Source organism: Molossus molossus, unplaced genomic scaffold, assembly GCF_014108415.1.
Source record: "Molossus molossus isolate mMolMol1 unplaced genomic scaffold, mMolMol1.p scaffold_m16_p_4, whole genome shotgun sequence".
NCBI classification, from domain to species: domain Eukaryota; kingdom Metazoa; phylum Chordata; class Mammalia; order Chiroptera; family Molossidae; genus Molossus; species Molossus molossus.
In genome coordinates, this window is record NW_023425377.1 from 81,570,252 (window position 1) to 81,589,714 (window position 19,463).

A 19,463-nucleotide genomic window follows, 5' to 3' on the forward strand; every position below is an offset into this window, starting at 1 on the left:
ATTGCCCAGTGTTTCCTGAGGATAGTGTTGCCCGGGTTAGACTCGCGCCCCCGCTCCAGATAGTACTAAGGTAACAGCTCTGCCTGTTTCTTTTTCATTTTAAATATTTTTAAATTGATTTTTAGAGAGAGAGGGGAAGGGAAAGGGAAAGAAAGAAACACTGATGTGAGAGCAAGACATTGATCGGCTGCCTCCTGCCTGCCCCCAACCAGGGATCAAGCCTGCAACCTGCCTGCCTCAGTTTATCAGTGATCTGGCTCATTGCTGAATTCAACTGAAGGGAGAAGAGGGGTATAAAGAGGGAGATGCTGGGGACCAACCTGGGGGAGGGGCATGAGAAATGCAGCCTTTGTTATTCCTATTCCCATCACCAACCACAACAGCTGCCAAAACAACTCTGCCTGAGTTCCCAGAGGCCTGCTTCCTCCCTGTCTGGGAGTGTTTGCAGTGTGGGGGGGGGGGGTTGTAGTCAGGGAGCAAGCGCTTGGTTAATCCACTTAGTGTAGAGAATAGGGCAGTAGGCTAGCCCAGGGAAACAGAGTGGTGGGCCAGCCCAGGGAGACAGGGTTATGAGCCAGCCCAGGGAGCAAGGGCAGTGGGCTATCTCAACGGGGGACTGCCCCTTGCAGACAGGCCTGCTCCCCTCCTCTGTCCACTTGATCTTCCACATGGCTTCCCCTCTCACCCAGAAACCCCCAGCCTCAGAGCCTTCAGATCTCAGTTTGGCCTATCCAGCACCTTCCTGGTCAAGGGTAGAGAAGGCCCCATTCAAGCCTCTTTCCCTGGCAGCAGAATCCTGGGTACACTTTCTATGCACACCTTTGCCTTGTCCTATTCACATGGGATCCTCAGTGCCCAGCCTGGCATACAGCAAGCATTTAATAAACAGTAAAGGCTGACAGGCCGCATCTCAGCCCAAGGGTCATGCTTACCCCCCCTTCAGAGATGGGCAAAGGGAGGCTGCAGGATATGACCTGATACAGGAAGGTCCAAGTGAGGGGCCAGCTTGCCCGCCCCAGGGGCCTGGACGATGCCTTCCACCTCTGGACATTCCAAAGCCACCTCTGACTGCTTTCCAGCCCTTCCCACATTGCAAATTCCCCAATGAATCAAGAACCACCTGGAGCAATGGCAGGAAAATAAACCTCAGACACCCCACACACACACCCCCAATTCCATTTTCAGCACACCCAGCCAGGAGATGTGGTCACAGAGAGCCTGGACAGAGATTTAGGCTCTGCCGGGGGTGGTGGTGGAATTAGGAATCAGATCCTCCAAGCTCTGTGGCAGGCAAGCAGGGCTAGGACGGATGTTTATAGAAAGAGGGGGGCTGGGAGAGCACAGAGAGGCATTGATGGTGGGCAGTGAGGGCTGTGAAGGCGATAAGAAAGGGTGGAGAGGTCGTCAGGGAAACAGCAGGAGGGTGGGGTGCAGGCTTTTACTTTGTGACCTTCTGTCTGGAGTGAAGGGGAAGAAGCTTGTGAGATGCAGGACATGGTGTCCAGGGTGAAGAGGGTCTGACAGATTCTCAGCCGCAAAGGCCCCCAATTATAGAGGAGAAGGGTCCAAGAAGATGGCAGGGAAGAAAGGGCCTTGCTCGGAGCTGGGTTGTGAGGAATGCACAGGAGTTTGTTGCTTCCTGCCCTCCAGGAGCACCTGTCTTAGTGAGGGAGGCAGAGCTCCACACGGACCCTCACAGCCCTGTTTGGCAAGGGGCTGGACTGGTGCATCTGGGGCGCCCAGCCTCACCCGCACAGAGAGGCAGCTCACAGAACTTCCTAAATACCTCTAGAATACTAGGTGGCTGGTCTTGGGTAAAATGGGTGGGCTCCAGGCCTGGAAGCTCTGAGCCCCATAGCAGAGGGACAGAAGTGGGGCTCAGGCAAGTGTGGACAGGCTGATAAAGAGAGCAGGGGGGATCTCTCTGACCACACAGGGGACAGCCGCCCTGGCTGGGACTGGGCTGGATGATAATATGATAACATGAGAGGGGCCCCTGCCCCAGCGCTAGGTCTGAATTCTTCCATCCTGGCACAGGAGGGGTTAACTCAGAGGCTGCAGCCCCCTCCCCTTTCATCTCCTTCCCTTCTGGGCCTGACTAGGCCTGTGTTTACAGAAGCTACTGGTGAGGGAGGGGCAGGCAGAGGCCCAGGACAAAGCAGCAGCCGCCTGGCCCCTATAATGGCCCCAGTGGACCCTGCAGCCCGCTGGCCCCACCCCTTCCTGCCTCTGTGGCTCAAAGGCCATGTGTCCTCTCTGGGCCTCAGTTTCCTTCTCTGAACAACAGGATCATAATAACCCCCCAGGAAGGGCTGTCCAGGGGTCAGAGGAATGAGTGCCACCCTGTAGTGGGCATTCCTAGAACAGACCTGGTGTCTCCTCCCTGTGGCAGCTCTAAGCTGAGGGTGAGGCCCATGGGCAGGGGACCTCTAGGGACCCCCTGGCTGCCCTTTGTCCTCTCTATGCCTAGTTCACCCCAAATGTCTGATATCATCTGCTGTCTGGGCCTCAGTTTCCCCATCCAGATACTTACCCAGACCAGTCCCCACTCCACATGTCACTATTCTCAAGGCCCAGACACTTCCTGGTGTGGCTGTGGTTGGCATCTATCTCACCCCAGGCCAGGGGGAAATGAAGGGCTAGACTGCAGTGTCAGCTTGGGCATGGTATACTGTTGACACCCAATAAATGCAGCTTGGCACTCAGTACATTTAGGGCATTGCCAACAGTAGGGACTGTTTGTGGCCCATCTTACAGATAAGTGAACTAAGGCTCCTGTAGGAGCAAGGGCAGGCTGGGGCACCAGTGGGCACTCTAGGCCACAAGAGCTTGAAGTCTGTGTGGGGAGCTTCCACCCTGTTGCCTCGGTGCCCAATTGTCCACCTGTGAAACGAACCCCACTCTTAGAACAGAGGCCAGCCCAAACCTGTTGTGGGGGTCCTGAGAGCCAGGACCCCATTGTATCCTGTGTCTCAGCAGCAAGGGAGAAAACTTGGACTGTCAGGTCTAGGTGGTACCCTGAGAAAACACCCCTCCTGCCCCTCGCAAGGATGTACTCCTTAGACTCTCAGCTGTGCCTCCCTGTCAGACTTGCAGGGCTGGGCTGTGCCTCCTCCCTCAGACACCCATGGCAGGATGGAGCCTCTTCCCTCAGACCCCCACATGACACGGCCATGTCTCCCCCTCTCAGGCACCTCTTGGATGCCTCCAGCCACAGGACACTCGGTGACACTGACTCGTCTGCCCCAGGCTATGGCTGGCAGGGTCCCCCTTCCTTGTGCCCACTTCCCATCACTTCCCAGCAGGCCTCACCTCGCTTCTGCATGAAGCTAAACAAGTCATCCAGGAACTCCTTCCTCTTGGGGTCCCCGTCCAGTTCATAGAGCTGTGAGGGCAGGGAGGGGACTGGTTAATTGATGCCAGAGTTTGGGCGCAGGAACCATGTCTCCATCACAAGGAAAACCAACTGCGGGGGCTGCTGGCAGGGACAGGCACTGGGGGTCCTGGCCCCAGCACCCCCCGAGTTCAAATATCTCCCAAGGCCACCAAGCAGATAATGAGTCTGCCCCCCACTTTCAGATGAGGACAGAGACATCTGGATGAGTCTCCCAGGGTGGCTTAAAACAACAGAGGTTTATCCTCCTACAGTTCTGGGGCCAGAAGTCTGAGATCAAGGTGTGCCAGGGCCAAGCTCCCTCCTGAGGTTCCAGGGAGGGTCCCTCCGGCGTCTTCCGGCTTCTAGGAACTCTAGGAGTCCCTGAGCTTGTGGCCGCATCACACCAGTCTCTGCCTCTGCTGTCATGTGGCTCTCCTGTGTCCAAATTCCCTTCTTCTTATACAACATGTCACTGGATTTAGGGCCACATCTCATCTCAATGCTTAACTAATGACATTTGCAAAGACCCCATTTCCAAATAAGGTAATGTTCACAGGGACCAGAAGCTGGGTCTTAAACATGACATTTAAAAAAATTCATTTTAGCCCTGGCCAGTTTGGCTCAGCGGTTAGAGCGTCGGCCTGTGGTCTGGAGAGACCCGGGTTCGGTTCCCGCTAAGGGCACGTACTTCGGTTGCAGTTTGTCCCCGGCCCTGGTTGGTTGTGCGGGTGGCAGCCACTCGATGTGTCCCTTCACGTCGATGTTTCTCTCTCTCTCTCCCTCCACTCTATCTGTACAAAAAATGGAAAAATATCCTCAGGTGAGGATAAAAAAAAAAAAAAAAAAAAAAAAATTCATTTTAGCCCTGGCCAGTTTGGCTCAGTGGTTGAACGTCAGCCTGCGGACCAGAGAGTCCTGGGTTCAGTTCCCGCTAGGGGCACGTACCACCAAAAAAAAAAAAAAAAATTCATTTTAGCCTGGCCATGTGGCTCAGTGATTGAGCACTGACCCATGCACCGGTTTGATTCCCAGTCAGGACACATGCCCAGGTTGTGGGCCCAATCCCCAGTGTGGGGCATGCAGGAGGTGGCCAATCGATGTGCTCTCTCATCGATGTTTCTCTCTCTCTTTCTCTCTCTCCCTTCCTCTTTAAAATCAATAAAGAAAAAAATAAATTTAAAACTCCATTTGAGAGAGAGAGAGGGAGGGAGGGAGAGGGAGGGAGAAAAAGAGAGAAACATTAGTTTGTTGTTCCACTTATGTATGCATTCACTGGCTGATTCTCATATGTGCCCTAACCAGATATAGAGCCCACAACCTTGGCGTATTGGGACAATGCTCCAACCAACTGAGCTACCCGGCCAGGGCTTAAAACACATCATTTTGGGGGGACACAATTCATCCCAGACAAACAGCACCCACCCAGGTCATTGCCATCATGACATATCCCCACCCTGTCCAATGAGTCACATGCACACTGAGGCACAGAGAGGTAGGTGGGAGACTGTGGCCCTAGACTGCTGGGGACTCTCAGCCCAGAGTTGGTCCTGGGCATTGACTGCCTGGTTCACCAGTCATCACAGGAGGGGAAAGGGCCCCTGGCTGGGGTTCTGGAGGCAGGAGGTCCCCCACCCTGTTGACCATTACCTCCTAGATGCTGGGGGAGAAAGGTAGCAGAAAGAATTAGAGAGGGGGTGGGAGCAATTGGCTAAGGAGGAGCAGTGCAAATAGCAGGCTGCAAATTAAGCTCCAGGAAAATATAGCCAAGTGGCTGCCTGGACACAGAGGGATCAGGACCATGGGGGACCTTGAAACCATCAGTTAGCCCTAGCTGGGCTGGAATAATCCATCAATAGGGCCCAAGAATGCCCCAAACCCAACTCCTGTGGCAGGGACATCCCAGGGCTTAGGGAGGTGGGACTGTTAGGACCAACCATTCCTCAGCCACTTTGCCCCTCTCTGGGCCTCAGTTTCCCCATCTGTGTAATGGAGACAAAGTGGGACCTCCAGTGCAAGGGCTGGGGGAGCCAGAAGCCCAGACCTGGGTGGTCAAGACCTTTGTCTCCTCCATCCCGACTGGCTAAGCTGCCTGGCTACATTCCTGCACTGATTTATGGCATCCAGGGAGGTCCATATTTTCCCCCGCCTGAAGGGTGTGGGTCCTGCAGGTGGACCTTCCATGGGAGTGCTCACGCCAGGCCTCGTCTGTCCACTCCCTGCCCACATGACACTTCTATGTGTCCCCTCCCTACTCTCCTCCCTGGCTGGGAGTGTGAACTCACACACACCTGGTCTGGTCTTTCTGCCCAGTAGGATGGATATCAGGGATTTTGTCTATTTTGTTGCCAGTATCTAGAAGGTAGCTGAGCACATAGCAGCTGTGTGATAAATGCTAGTTAAATGAATCCTGATTTCTCAGCTGCAAGGTGGGCCTGGCTAGGGAGAGAGTGAGATCAGACAGACTTGGGGAATTGGCAGGTACCCCAAAGTCATGTCCACCCAGAACCTCAGGAAGGGACCTTATTTTGAAATAGGGCCTTTGCAGATGCTATTAGCTAAGTTGAGGTCACACTGGAGTAGGTGGCCCTAATCCAATGACAGTGTCCTTATAAGAGGAGGAGGAACACAGACATAGAGGAGAAACCATGTGGGGACTGAGGCAGAGACTAGGAAGATGTGGCCACAAGCCCAGGAACATGGGAGTCCCCAGAAGCTGGAAGAAGCAGGAAGGATCCTCCCTAGAACCTCCAGGAAGTGTGGCCCTGTGACACCTTGATTACAGACTTCTGGCTCCAGAATGTGAGAGGATAAATTGTTGTTGTTTTAAGCTGCCCAGTGTGTGGTCATTTGTCACGGCTTGGAAATCCATTCAGGGTCAGCATGTTCTTTGAGATCCTGACCCGGTGGAGGAGGGTCCACACTGCCTAAACCCTTTCCCCAGGCCCAGCCCCCACAAGACCTCAGTGCTCCTCCTGCCTTAGTTTCCCCACCTTTTGAGGACATTGTGCAATAAACACAACAGCATCACCCTTAGCACCTGGAATCATCATGACCTCATATTCCAGGTGAAACTGAGGCTCAGGGTGGAGACCAGCTGCTTCATGACCCCTTGGCAGAGGTGTCGGGCTCAGTGGGGGTGGAAGGGCTGTTAACCCTCAGGCCAAATGGTGGGCAGACCCTCGTGGGGACAGGACATAGTATGAGGCCATAAAGGGGATGTGCAGTGAAGGAGGCAGCTTTAATAGCCGTGTCATGGGCAGCTGACAACAAAGCCGGGCAGTAAAGGCCTCCCTAGCTTTATGGGGCTCTGGCCCCAAGTTCCGCACCCCTGTGGCGTGTGTCCCGCCCTGGCCAGCTGGATGGGGCTGTCTGCCAGGCCACAGGAATGGGGGAGCTGGGGACAGTGTCAAGACTCCTAATGGTGGTGTCGAGACCCCACTTGTGGGCCAGTGGGCCAGGCTGCCTGTCCTCACAAGCTCTCAAGTCACACAGCTGGGCCACAACACATCCTTTGTCACACCCCAGCCTTGGTCCCATCTGGATTCTCTGGCTGGAACCCTGTCCCTCTCAAAGCAGACCAGGAGGCACTGAAATCAGCCACCTGCCATACCCACGGCAGCAACCCAGGCTGGAGACTGGGCCAAACTTCCGGAAACCCCTCCTTGGGGCTGAGAGCAGAGATAAGGGCCCCACACTCAACCCCTAAGACCGGTTTCCCTGGGACCAAGTGCCAGTCTCACTCTGGCTCCTGTCTGATTATAAAGATACCCATCCATGCAATCCACAAGGTCCCGCAGACCCTGCCGGCCCCAATGCCGTCTCGCCTCTTCCCTGACCACTGGCTGCTTCTCCAACCTATCGGGTAGTTCCACCTCCTAGCCTTTGCTCTTGCATTTCCACCCCCCTGGAATGCCTTTCCCAGCTCTGCCATAGCTGGCTTCCCCTTCATCTAGGTCCCCATGCTCAGCTCGAACATCATCCCCACTAAGGGCCCAGCCCTCCCTGAAAGAAGCCCCCCCCGCCCCGATATCTCAGCCACAGCCCCATGTCTCCCAAACACTCTGTTCTCACCTGTGCCACATTCACTGATGAGGACAGTTTCCCTACCCATTCCCACTCTCCTCCAACCCAACCCTCCTGTCGCCTGAGCCACATGGATTCATACCCTGGTCTAGTCCCCTGCCCATCTGCTCCAGCAGAATATGAGGGATTTTGTATGTTTTGTCCCTAGTGACTAGAATTGGTCACCAGCAGACACTCATTAAATAGACCTGGATACCTCAGTGCCGCATAGGACAGGGACGCTCATCCTTTCCCAAACTCAGATATGCCCAAGCCAAGACCATGCTGGGTGAGCTGCATGCCCCACTGGGTTTATTCCCACCCTATGACTCTTCCCAGGGCTGTTTGTTCAGCTGTGAAATGGGTGCAAAAGCCCGACAATGTGAGATGTGGATGTGAGAGCCTGGGTTGGAGGCACCCACAGATGCTCCCTAAGTGCACAGCTCCCGCCTCCTCTTCTATCTGCAGATGGGGTCACCTGGCCACACACAGTCTTGGCCCCTCTGCCTGTAGTGGAGCTCAACCCAGTGATGGTGCCTGTCCACCAATTACTAAGGTTGGGCTGACTATGTATCCATCTCCCTCTCCCTAGCACCAACCACTTCAGAAAGAAAAAACTGAGGCTCAGAGTGGGTGGGGCCCAGCTTGCTCCCCCCACACACACTTAGCAGTCCGAACACGACCCTACCCCCCCTACAGTCTTCCATGGCTCCAAGCACCACCACCAAAGACCTCACTTCACTTCCCAGTCCTCACCTCCCTCCGCTCCAGCACCTTGGGCCTGTCTCTGCTTTGGGAGCAAAACAAGCGCTCTCTCGCCTCAGGGCCTTGCACTGGCTGTTCCCTCTCCAGGAATGCAGTTCCCAGATCTCTGCACAGTCAGTCTCTCCTTTGTGCCCAAATGTCACCTTCTCAGGGATCCCCCGACCCCCCTTCCTCACTCTCCGACCCCTTCATCTGCTTTAGTTTCTTTCTGAGTACTTTGCACAAAGAGCTCAATCCACAGGTCCTGCCACTCACCTTGCTCTAGGGCCCAGCCTGCAGGTGCGGGGGAGGGGGCAGAGGTGCTGGGGACCCACTGAAGGACATCTCCCAGGAGGAGCCACTGGGCACCAAGGTGAGGAACAAACAAACAAAGCCAGGAGGTCTCAGGGCTCACGTGGGGGTGGAGGACAAGAAAGAGGAAAAGTGAGGTAACCATCCCAACCCTAAGGGTACGGTGGGCAAACAGGAAATTCTTGTTTGTGGCCAGTGAGCATGTTCACCACAGCTAGGCAGGTTATACTGCTGACCAAGCCGAGATAACCCCCTACCCCCACCCTGAAGCTGAGGGGGTCCTTTGGAGCCAGAGAGCTCACCCTAGTGTGGGAACCCTTCCCCAGCCCGCCAGCCCGGAAGAAGGGGAGGAAAGGCCACTAGCAAATCCACAAAGTGACATGTTGTAGGGAGCACTACCAGGGCTCGGCACACAAGAGGTCTCCTCCCCAGGCGCTGCTGGGTACTGCGAGGGTCACGCTGCCAGACCAGTTCCTAGCCTGCCAAAGGGGCCCAGGTGCAGTTGGCCCTTATGGGCCCAGACTGTAAAGAAACAGCCCCCAGGGCCCCCAGGAGGACCTTTGCCCTCTTAACAGTGTCTGCTCCGGCCCCCTTCCGCCACCCAGATGGCTCCAAAGTCCACAGGGCCCCACCTCTAGATGAGGCCACTGGGCTGCAGAGGGACCCCAGGAGTGAGGCCCCTTGCCTTTGGAAGTTGAAAAACCAAGAAACCGTGCCCAGCCCTCAGGGACCGATGAGCCACTGAGAAGGACAACCAGCTCCATGGCAAATAAGAATAAGCCAGAAAATGCTGAGGATGGGAAGTTCTTTTTCAAAAAGCGTATTTTTGTACCATCGGATATAACTTAATAGGAAACCAGGGAAGTGTGTCTTTCCCCACGTCCAGAAGCGGGCTTGCGAACACTCAGCTCTGGCAGGAACAGGCCTGACCCAGCATCGCAGTGTGCCTGGCGGGACCTCCTCAGGCATTCCTGGGCCGCTGAGGGTTAGAAGGGAAGGCCAGATATGGTTGCAGGGCAGGAGCCTAGACTAGCTCAGAGGGGTTCTGTGACGGGAGAAGGAACCAGTGAAGGAATAAGGAAGCCTGCAAACTGGGCTGGATTGAGCCCAGGGGCTTTAGTGCTTAATCACTTTTTCCTGAATTTTTGAGCAAAATATTTATGGTGGTGAAATTCACGTAACATAGAATTCACCAATTTAAAGTAAACAATTCAGCCCTGGCTGGTTTGGCTCAGCAGTTGGCCTGAGGACTAGAGAGTCCCGGGTTCAGTTCCCACTAGGGGCACGTACCAATAAAAAAAAAAAAGTAACCAAGTCAGCCCTGGCTGGTTTGGCTCAGGGGTTAGAGCGTCGGCCCACAGACCAAAGGATCTCAGGTTTGATTTCCAGTCAAGGGCATGTCATACCTGGGTTGCAGGTTCGATCCCCGGCCCCAGGTGGGGTCATGCAGGAGGCAACCAAGTGATGTGTCTCTCTCACATTAATGTTTCTCTCTCTCTCTCTCTCTCTCTCCTTCCCTTCCACTCTATCTAAAAATCAATGGAAAAATATCATCATGTGAGGATTAACAAAAAATAAATAAAATAAAATAAACAATCCAGTGCTATTTAGTACATTCACTGTGTTGTGCAACTAATTCCAGAACATTCCATCATCCCCTCCCTTTCCACAGCCCCTGGCAAACCACTAATCCACTTTCTGTGTCTGTGGATTTGCCTGTTCTGGACAGTTCACATAAATGGAATCACACACTATGTAGCCTTTGTGTCTGGCTTCTCACTGAGTACCATGTGTTCAAGGTCCATCCAACTGTAGTGAGTGTCAGTGCCTCACTCCTTTTTGTGGTTAATATTCCAGTAAGGGGGTGGGGCCACATTGTGTTTATCTGTTCAATTGCTGAAAGACACTCAGATTGTTTCTAAATTTTTTTTTTAATCCTCACCTGAGGACATTTTTCCATTTTTTGTTCAGATAGAGTGGGGGGGGGGGGAGAGAGAGAGGAGAGAAACATCGATGTGAAAAGGACACATCAAGTGGCTGTCACCCGCACGACCCAACTAGGGCCGGGGACAAACTGCAACCGTGACACATGCCCTTAGGGGAACCGAACCGGGGTCTCTCTGGACTGCAGGCCAACGCTCTAACCGCTGAGCCAAAGTGGCCAGGGCTGTTTCTACATTTTGACTGTTGTGAATCATGCTACTGTGAACATTTGTGTGTAATCTCACCTCTTTTAACATCTTTTGTATTTTGTAAAAGAATTGATTCATTGTAAAATTCCCGTAAGCAAAGTGAAACAAAGTAGAGAAGGTGGTGGGCTTGTTTTTATCCCCCAGTTTCCATAAAAGAGCAACCAGGATGGTAGGTGACACCTCCTTGCAGCCTCTCAGGGGCAGAGGGTCTTAAGGGCTTTCTTTCTTTCTTTTTTATCAAGAGCAGGCCATGTCTCCCTTACTCAGAAACCAACTGTGGCTCCCCCTATTGCCCTCAGGAGAAAATCCAAACTTCCAGCCTGCCAGGCCCCAAGCCAGCTGACCCCTTCTCTCCACCTTATCTGTCCCCATGCTCACTTTACTCCAGTCACCAGCCTCCTCCTCCTCACCCTCAGTCCTGCCCTGAGGCCTCCGCTTCTGCTGATCCCTCCACTTGGAGTCCCCTTTCTCCAACCTTAGCCTCTTCGAGGCCCACAGCTCTGACTCCCAAACCAGGCCAGCACCTCCAGGAACACCTCAGCATCTGTCACGGTCCTCAGATTGTGTGTTTATTTTGGGACTGTTTCTTCTAATCTTTCTCCTCTTTTTCCCCACCCAGATGAGAACTCCCAAGGACACAAGTGGGGTCTTTGGGTACCAGGCAAAGACTCTGGTATACAGCAGGAGCCCACTAATGAAAGAAGGGAGAAGAGAACACGCTCAGGCTCTTACACTCTTAGTCTATCCTCCTGATATCTTCCTCCCAGCAGCTCCCTGCCCGCCCACTTATAAAAACCCCTCCTCGATTACCGGACAGTGGTGAGGCCCTTCACAGCCAGCCGTCCAAACAAGATGACTCAGCACTCACAGCCGTTGCCAGGGCCCCAGGTGGGCTGGGAGTAGCATCCCTGGGGGCCCCTCAGTCTGCCCCATTCACAGAAACACCCACAGCTGCGGGTGGGATGGTACGCCACAGCCCCCTGTGCCTATTCTGGGATCAGAGAAAATGAAGTGGGCAGAGGGCTCCCTGCAAGCTGGGTGACCAGGTTCACACCAACCACATGCTAAGTGCTCGGTCCACCGTTTTCCATGTGCACAGGGCAGGGAGGACAGGCCCAGTGTGAGCACTCCTCCCCCAACAGCATGAAGCCCAGAGAGGACAAAACAGCACTGAGGCCAGGTCCTGCCCCTCCCATAGACATCCCAAAGCAAAGATAAATAGTCAAACGGACAAACAAATAAAGCCAGAATAGCGCTCAGTGGGGCTGTGGGAGGAAGTCATTTGGGGCCAAAGGACCTAGAATCTGAAACCTTCCTCTCTGTACCTCAGGCCTCAGTTTACCTATCATGGGAGGTGGGTGACCAATGTGATCAGGGAAACCATCAAAGCAGCTTCTCTCTCAGCTCTGAGGTGTAGAGGACTCCAGCCCTCAGAAGGCCAACCCAGGTGAGCACCTGGGGGTTTTGAATTTGAGGTTTTTTGTTTTTTTCCCTGTTCTGGAAACTCCCAGGGCACAGCACAAAGGAGGTAGAGACTGGGAGCTGTCAGCTTTGACCAGGACAGTCCATTGTGCAGCCGTTATTGAGCACCTGTATGTCAGGCCTGTGCTGGACGCTGAGGTTGCAGTGTGTCCTGGGCTCAGGCCAGCTGGGGAGATGGCTAGCAAGCAGGAGTCCTGGGGGAGCTGGGGCCCCTGAAGGACGGAGAAGGGCAGAGTCGATCGCTGTGGGGGTTTAATCAATGTCCATGGGACATCAGGCCTTCCCAGGAATCGCCCTTCCATGCACCTGACTCTGGGGGCACCCCCATGGCCACTTGGCCCTTTCGCTTCCTGTCAGCACCCAGGCAGGGCCTCCTCCCCACAGATGCTGCAGGGCCCCCCGCAGGGCTTGAAGGAAATTGGGGAAGTGATTCTGGGCAGGGCAGAAACATCTGTCTGCTCAGGCACCCCTCCCCAATTGGCCATGTGTCCTTTCTCTGAAAAGACATAGCACCCGCACCCACGACAGAGATATTAATAAAAAGCTCTAGAAACGAGTCACAGAATCAAACACATGAAAGCACATCTTTCTGGATTTCCGGAACACAAGGTTCAAGAGAAGGGCCCTAACCCCCAAACCCTCTCCTTTTCTCCTGGTCAGCCTTGCATGAGATCAAGGCCATCTGTGAAGTGGGCAGGGGTGCACCTGGGAGTCCCGGTGAAGATGAGGGACTCATGGGAAGCAGGGTATACAGGCAGGAGGAACCACCTTGGTGGCAGGACAAGACTGGTCACCACCAGCCCCATGTCACAGTGGGGAAACTAAGGCCCACAGGGGATACCAGCAGGCCTGGCATTGAGGATGCACCCAGGATGGGGATCAGCAGAGACACTTCTAGGAAATGGAGCAGAGGAGGGATATGGTTGTCCCATACTGTCACACAAATGACATACAAATCCAGCCCCCCTCCCCCACAGGCCCGGCCCTGAGCTGACCACTATCCAAGTTGGACCCCACCTCACAGACAGGGAAACAGAGGCACTGAGAGAAAACCATGGAGATGAATTCAAACCCAGTTAGAGCCCCTTAGCGCCTTTGGAATGACTGCAGGGTGCACCAGCCTCACCAAGTGGGGGAGAGAACCCCCACCCCAAAGCGCCTTGCACTCAGGAGCTCTGGGCAAATGCTTCAGGGTCAGCAAGCCCCCAAATCCAGAATCTCCCCTGCCCCCTTCAGCAATTACTGATCCGATGTTCCACTCTGCCCTTGGGGCCTTTCACAGCGGGTCCCGGGCCTGCACAATCCAAACATGATAGTCTCATGTTCCTGCCTGACCCCTGGCTCGGAGATGCCTCGGGTCTAAGCCCTGTGCCCAGGGCCTGGCACCCAGGAATTAAAAATCCTGCCCTGGGTTTCCTCAGAAAGGAACCAGTCCTGTTTCTCTGCAGCTGGGCCCCCAGGCAGTCCCAGAACATGCCAGAAGGTACTTTCCTAGTGGTTGGAGCTGTTCAGAAAGATCTACCTGTCTAGGGAGTGAGGTTCCTGTTGCTCCCAGCCCAGGTTCTCTGAACAGAAACCCAGCCAGTGCCATCAGCTTCAGGAGTGGGAGACCAGGGGACAGATCGCCACTCTGCCCCAGCTGGGTTGACCAGGTCCCCACTGTCACGGGACAGCAGTAGATAGATACAGCAGGAAGAAATGAGGCTACTTCGAACCTCCTACCCAAGAGTCAAGAGGAAGGGGCTCAGGACCCGGAGTCCCCACCAGGCATACCCAAGGAAGCCTCTGCCAGACCCCAGGCCGAGGACGAGACAACAGGAACTGCATGCCCCATGAAGGCGGCCAGCAGCCTCGGGGTACCACCCAAGCCTACTTCCTAACTGCAGGAGGGGGACCCCCACTCCTAGAACATCCCCATTTCCTTCGGGAAATTCTCTTGCAGGAAAGCATGGAAGAGAGAAGAGATGTCAGCTGGGCGGCCCCCACCATGTCCTGCCCCTCCTCCTCCAGGACACTAGGTAAATGGTAACAAATAACAACAATGAAATGCCAACAAAATGCCAATAGCCAGCAGTCTGCACCCCAGCTCGGCTGGGCTCCACCCTGCATGGTGAGGGCAAAGAAATGAATAACCCAGAGGTGACTTCAGGCCCCACTTCCCTTCCAAGAATCAGGCACCATCAGCAGTACTAGAGGAGGCGGGGAGGGGGCAGGTAGGCCAATGGCTGAGCAGGGAGGCAGTCACCAGGGCAGGGAGAAGGTGGCACCCATGCATACTCATCCACAGGACCTGCCATTGCAAGGCCAGCTTGCTGCCCCTGAGAAAGTGGCAGTTGAATAGGAATTATGAGGCAACAGAAGGACAGAGGGCAGGTTGGGGGCAGGGGGAGGCAGGATACAAAGAGGGAGAGAGAGAGAGACATGGGGAGAGACAGCAAAACCAGGAGGCTCCATGGACAGACTCAGTCAGGGTCCCAGGCCCCTGGTCTCCCAGCACCCATCAGAGGACCCGGCCCAGCCTGCCTCCCAGGGTAAAATTCATGGAGCTGATCACAGAAAGGGGTTAAATGAAGAATATCGGGAAGGGGTAGCTGGCCCCTTCCTGGTCTGCAGTGAGGGGCCCCCAAGGTTGGAGGCTTGGAGGCCGGGCAGGTGCCCCCTTGGGTGGGGGCCTCACAAGTCCAGAAGATCCACCTCTGTATCAACAGGCTCACACCCCTATGTGGGGTGGGGCTTTGGGAGCACAGTCTAACAGGGCAGACCCTCAAAGACCCCTCATAGGTCGGAAAGAGAATGTGACACAGCACTGGGGCACACGGCCATTCCTGCCTGGACAGAGATACCAGACAATCCCTCAGGACTCCAGCAGAACCCACGCTCACCACCCCAACAATTCCTCTCAGACAGAAACCACCAGACCCCTGCCCCACCCAGAGCAACCACACAGCCCTGACCTGGACCTCAGTGTGGCCATGGACACACACCCTCCTGATGTGCCCACGTCCCTGCCCACCCTAATGTGGTCTCCCACTATACACATGGACACACCCGTCCACCCAGACACAGACAGACACACCCTTGCTTTCTGGCTCAAAGATAATGGCCCCAGACAGCCTGCTCTTGGCTGCCACGCCCACCCGGCCCACTGGGCCCCACATCCCCACCACCACACCACCAGGACAACAGCCGCTTCTGTCTGCTTTCTTTACAGATCTGTCCCCAGAATGGGGGCTGGTACACAGCGAGTACTCCATACATGCTTGTGGAAGGACCAGATTCAGACATGTGCACAGCCTGGCTTTCTGCCTGAACCCAGTCCCACAACCTCATGGGTGGGACAGTCAGGATCCCCTTGACCCAAACCAATTTCCAAAGCAGAGTCCACAGCTGATGGGGATCAGGGCTGCACACATCACATGCCCAGCGGGCCCGGCTCCCTGAAAGTGCCCGGCCAAGTCCCAAGTCAGGAATCCAAACCTTCTTCAAGTTTCTAATTATTTCCTGGGGTGGCTGGAAGAAAGCAAAAGACTAGGCCTTAAACAGTGATTCATTCTCTCACGGTTCCAGGGCCAGACAGTTCCAAGGCCAAACACCTGAGATCAAGGTGTCCTGCTCCCTCCCAAGGCTCCAGGGGAGGGTCCTTTCTGCCCCTCCCAGTTTCTTGGGGCTCCAGCGTCCCTGGGCTTGTGTCAACACTGCCCTGATCTCTCCTTTTGTCTTCTCGTGCCTGTCTTTCTGTGTGTCTCTGTGCATGTCCTCTTCTTATGAGGATGCATGTCCCCAGATTTGGGGCCCACCTTACTCCAGTGTGACCTCATCCTAACTATATCTGCAAAGACCCTTTTCTTTTGGGAGGACAGAAGTGTGTGCCTGCAGCAGCAGGGCAAGCAGCGCTGACTCTGCCCCCTCCCTGCCCCCTACCCCTCGGCCCCAGAAGATCCCCCATCACCCCTGACCACAGGGGCAAGGCCAGTCTTGAGCTGAGGCCTTCAATAGGCAGATTGGTTACCATTTAACCCTGTGACCTCTAATTGTCCTCTGGCCGCATGCAGCCAGGAGGGCAGAGAAGGGGCGGTCTGCACCCCGCCCCTACACGTGCCCACCCACCGGCCAGCACCCCCCAGCTGCTCCCCAGACCAGGCTAGGGTGCAACAGCAACCTGACATGATGACAGCATCTGTGATGGGGTGCTGGGCTATCACAAATGGTCAGGGGGATGCCCCTCCATATCACTACAGGTTGTGCTGGCTCCAGAGATAAGAAAATGTAGGGGGTTGAAGGGCCTTTGTGTCGGATGCAGAAACTGAAGCACAGAATGGGCCAAGCCCTGGTTCAGAGAGGGTGCAGCCCCGCCTAAGATCACACAGTACATGAGACGAAGAAGGAATCAAGCAGGACAGTGGGAGTCCCCAAGAACCCTGGGGCCCTATCCACATCTTGGGGCTCCCCGGGGCTATGTCAGCACTGCAATTCTGGAATGCACAGCAGGCAGGCAGGCAGCAGGCAGGCGAGGGCAGCTGACCTCCTCCTGGATAGCCACTGTGAACCACTGACCAGGGGACTTGACTTTCTGGCTAATGGTTCATGGCCCCAGTGAGACCTCGCGCTTCACAGGGCAGGGGAACCCAGTGTCGGCAGGCACACAAGCTCTCACACAGGCACACGTGGAAGTTGGCTATGAGTACATGCTCACACATGTATGTGGCTGCAGATGACCACACACATGACCACGTGCAAACAAAGCCACAGGGGACTGTCACCCTGTCATACAGATAAGAGAAGCACTCAAGGCACCAGAGTCAGCACACTCTGGGATACACAAGCCCAGCCATCCCTAAGTGTGTCCGGACCCCAGGACAGACTCAGCGACATGTGCATGTAAGTTAGAGACACGTCACATGGCACATGCTCGTAGACGTATACACACGGGCCAGATATCAGGACTTGAGCAGGTGCCCAAGGTGGGAGATACACAGAAAGACACCCCCTGGCCAGGTGGGTCAGTGGGTTGGAACATTGTCCTGTACACCGAAAGGCAGAGGGTTTGATTCCCAGTCAGGGCACATACCCAGATTGCAGGTTCAATCCCCAGTCAGGGCATGTACGGGAGGCAACCAATTGATGTTTCTCTCTCATATAAATATTTCTCTCTCTCTCTGTCTCTAAAGTTAATTAAAAGCCCTGGCCAGTTCAATCGATGTTTTCTCTCATCGATGTTTCTCTCTCTCCCCCTCTCCCTTCCTCTCTCTAAAAAATCACTAAAGAAAAAAAAAAAAAATTTTTTTTAAAAGCCCTGGCCTGTTTGGCTCAGCGGTAGAGCATTGGTCCATGGACCAATCAGTGGCGGGTTCGATTCCGGTCAAGGGCAAGTACCTCGGTTGCGGTTCCTCCCCGTCCCTGGTTGGGGTCGTGTGGGAGGCAACCAGTCGATGTGTCCCTCTCAAGTCGCTGTTTCTCTCTCTCTCCCTCTCCCCCCCTCCTTCTCACTCTATCTGAAGATAAACAGAAAAACATCCTCAGGTGAGGATTTGAAAAAAAGGAAAATAAAGATGCCACAGATGGATCCACATGGCCTCAGGACATGTACCCCACAGACAGACAGACACACACACACACACACACACACACACATGACAGCCACGCACAAGCACAAGTGTGGGTCATATACACACAGAGGGTCTCAAAGGTCCCCCGGGTCCTGGATCTGGCAAACACAGACTCCGACATCAGCAGGGCCCTGGGACACCACAGCTCATGGAACCATGTGCCACCGCCACATCCCCACACCCATGTGCACACTCATACACCCTCGCCAGCAGGCGGGCCCCCACGTGGCTCACCCACACCCATCCTCTGATGGAGAGCCCAGCTAGGACACTCTGCCTGCCAGGCACCGCTCCCTCCACCGGCCGCGTGTGTTATTAGAGAGCATGAGGCGTGGCTAGTCACTTGGCAGCGGCTACCAGGGTGGGGAGCTGGCGGTGGGCGTGGAGCCAGGCCACAGCGGTGGTGACCCTACAGTGGTGACCCTGCGGCTGGGTGACAGCATAGGGGCCAGATAAGGTTCTTCCGGCTGAGTCAGTGTGGTTCCCAGGGCTGGCACGGGCAGGGGCATGGTGCCAGGGGCTGGCAGGCAAGCACCCTTCCCGTGCCCGCCATGACCTAGCTGGCTCTGAGCCAACAGCCACAACAGCTTTGATGAGGCAGGTGCTGCCCTAGGTGGGGAAGGCTGGGCTCCCCAGGGGCTTCCCAATACCCTTCCTCTCCCCTTCACACATGGCCCAGGGCTCCCAGTGCCTCAGAAAGATACCTGGTGCCAGAGCTGGCGCCCAGGATCCACTGAGCCTGGCCCCTGGCCCGCCCTGTTTCAAGCACACCAGATGAACGTGGCTGGGCTCAGAACCCAGAGTCTGACCTGGCCCTTGCCCAGGCTCTACCCTTTCCCTGGAATACCCTCCCCCACTGGGAAAATTCTAACTCATCTTTCTCTAGTACTAAAGTCCCAGCCGTAGTTCTGGCCTCTCACTCCTGCCTGGACCAAGGCCTCCTAAGGGTCTTCCCAGCGTCTCTCTCCCTCCCGGGCTCCAAATCCTGCCAAGGGCACCCCTTTGAGCCCACTTCTGGTTTGCCCTAACGTTCTGCCCATCCCTTTACACACCAGCCACACCAGTCCAAGAAGTAGACCCTACCCTCTCTGTCCATCTGGCAAACTTTTACATATTCTGCCAACCCCCGGCTCCAATGCCCCTTACTCTGGGCAGCCTTCCCTTCAATTGTCTTCGAACCCAGCCCTGACCCTCTTAGGTCTGGGAATGCCTGTGTCCTGCTCTAACATTCTCCAGCCTGGGGGGCTGCCCTAGCCAGCATGGCTCAGTGATTAGAGCATTGGCCCACGTACTGGAGGGTCACAGGTTCAATTCCCAGTCAAGGGCATGTACCTGGGTTGCAGGTTCGATCCCGGCCCTCATGCAGGAAGCAACCAATCGATGTGTCTCTCTCTCCCTCTCACTGCCCCCCTTCCACTCTCTCTGAAAAAAAAAATTAGTGGAAAAAATATCCTCAGGTGAAGATTAACAAAAAAAGAAAGAAAATGTCTGCCACCTTCTTCCAGAACCCCAGCAATTCCAGCCCCCCACCCCACCCCGCACTGCCCCAAGCAACTCGGGTAAGCCTAGGGATAGTCACTACAGGGTTTACAACAGAGAAACAGAGAAGCAGACCAACAAACTGGTGTCAGCCCCACTCTGCACAGAGCCAACAAAAAAGAGGCAACTCAGGACATTCTGATATGACAG

General features: G+C 55.0%; 1 protein-coding gene across 1 annotated transcript in view; it reads right to left on the reverse strand.

Annotated features, from left to right (window-relative positions):
• The window catches only part of ARID3A (AT-rich interaction domain 3A), a 34,391-nt gene that overhangs the window by 7,163 nt on the left and 7,765 nt on the right, over positions 1-19,463 (reverse strand). Inside the window, exon 3 of the mRNA XM_036239890.1 lies at positions 3,313-3,385. Within this exon, the coding sequence (XP_036095783.1) occupies positions 3,313-3,385 (73 nt within the window). The remainder of the gene's footprint in view (positions 1-3,312; positions 3,386-19,463) is intronic.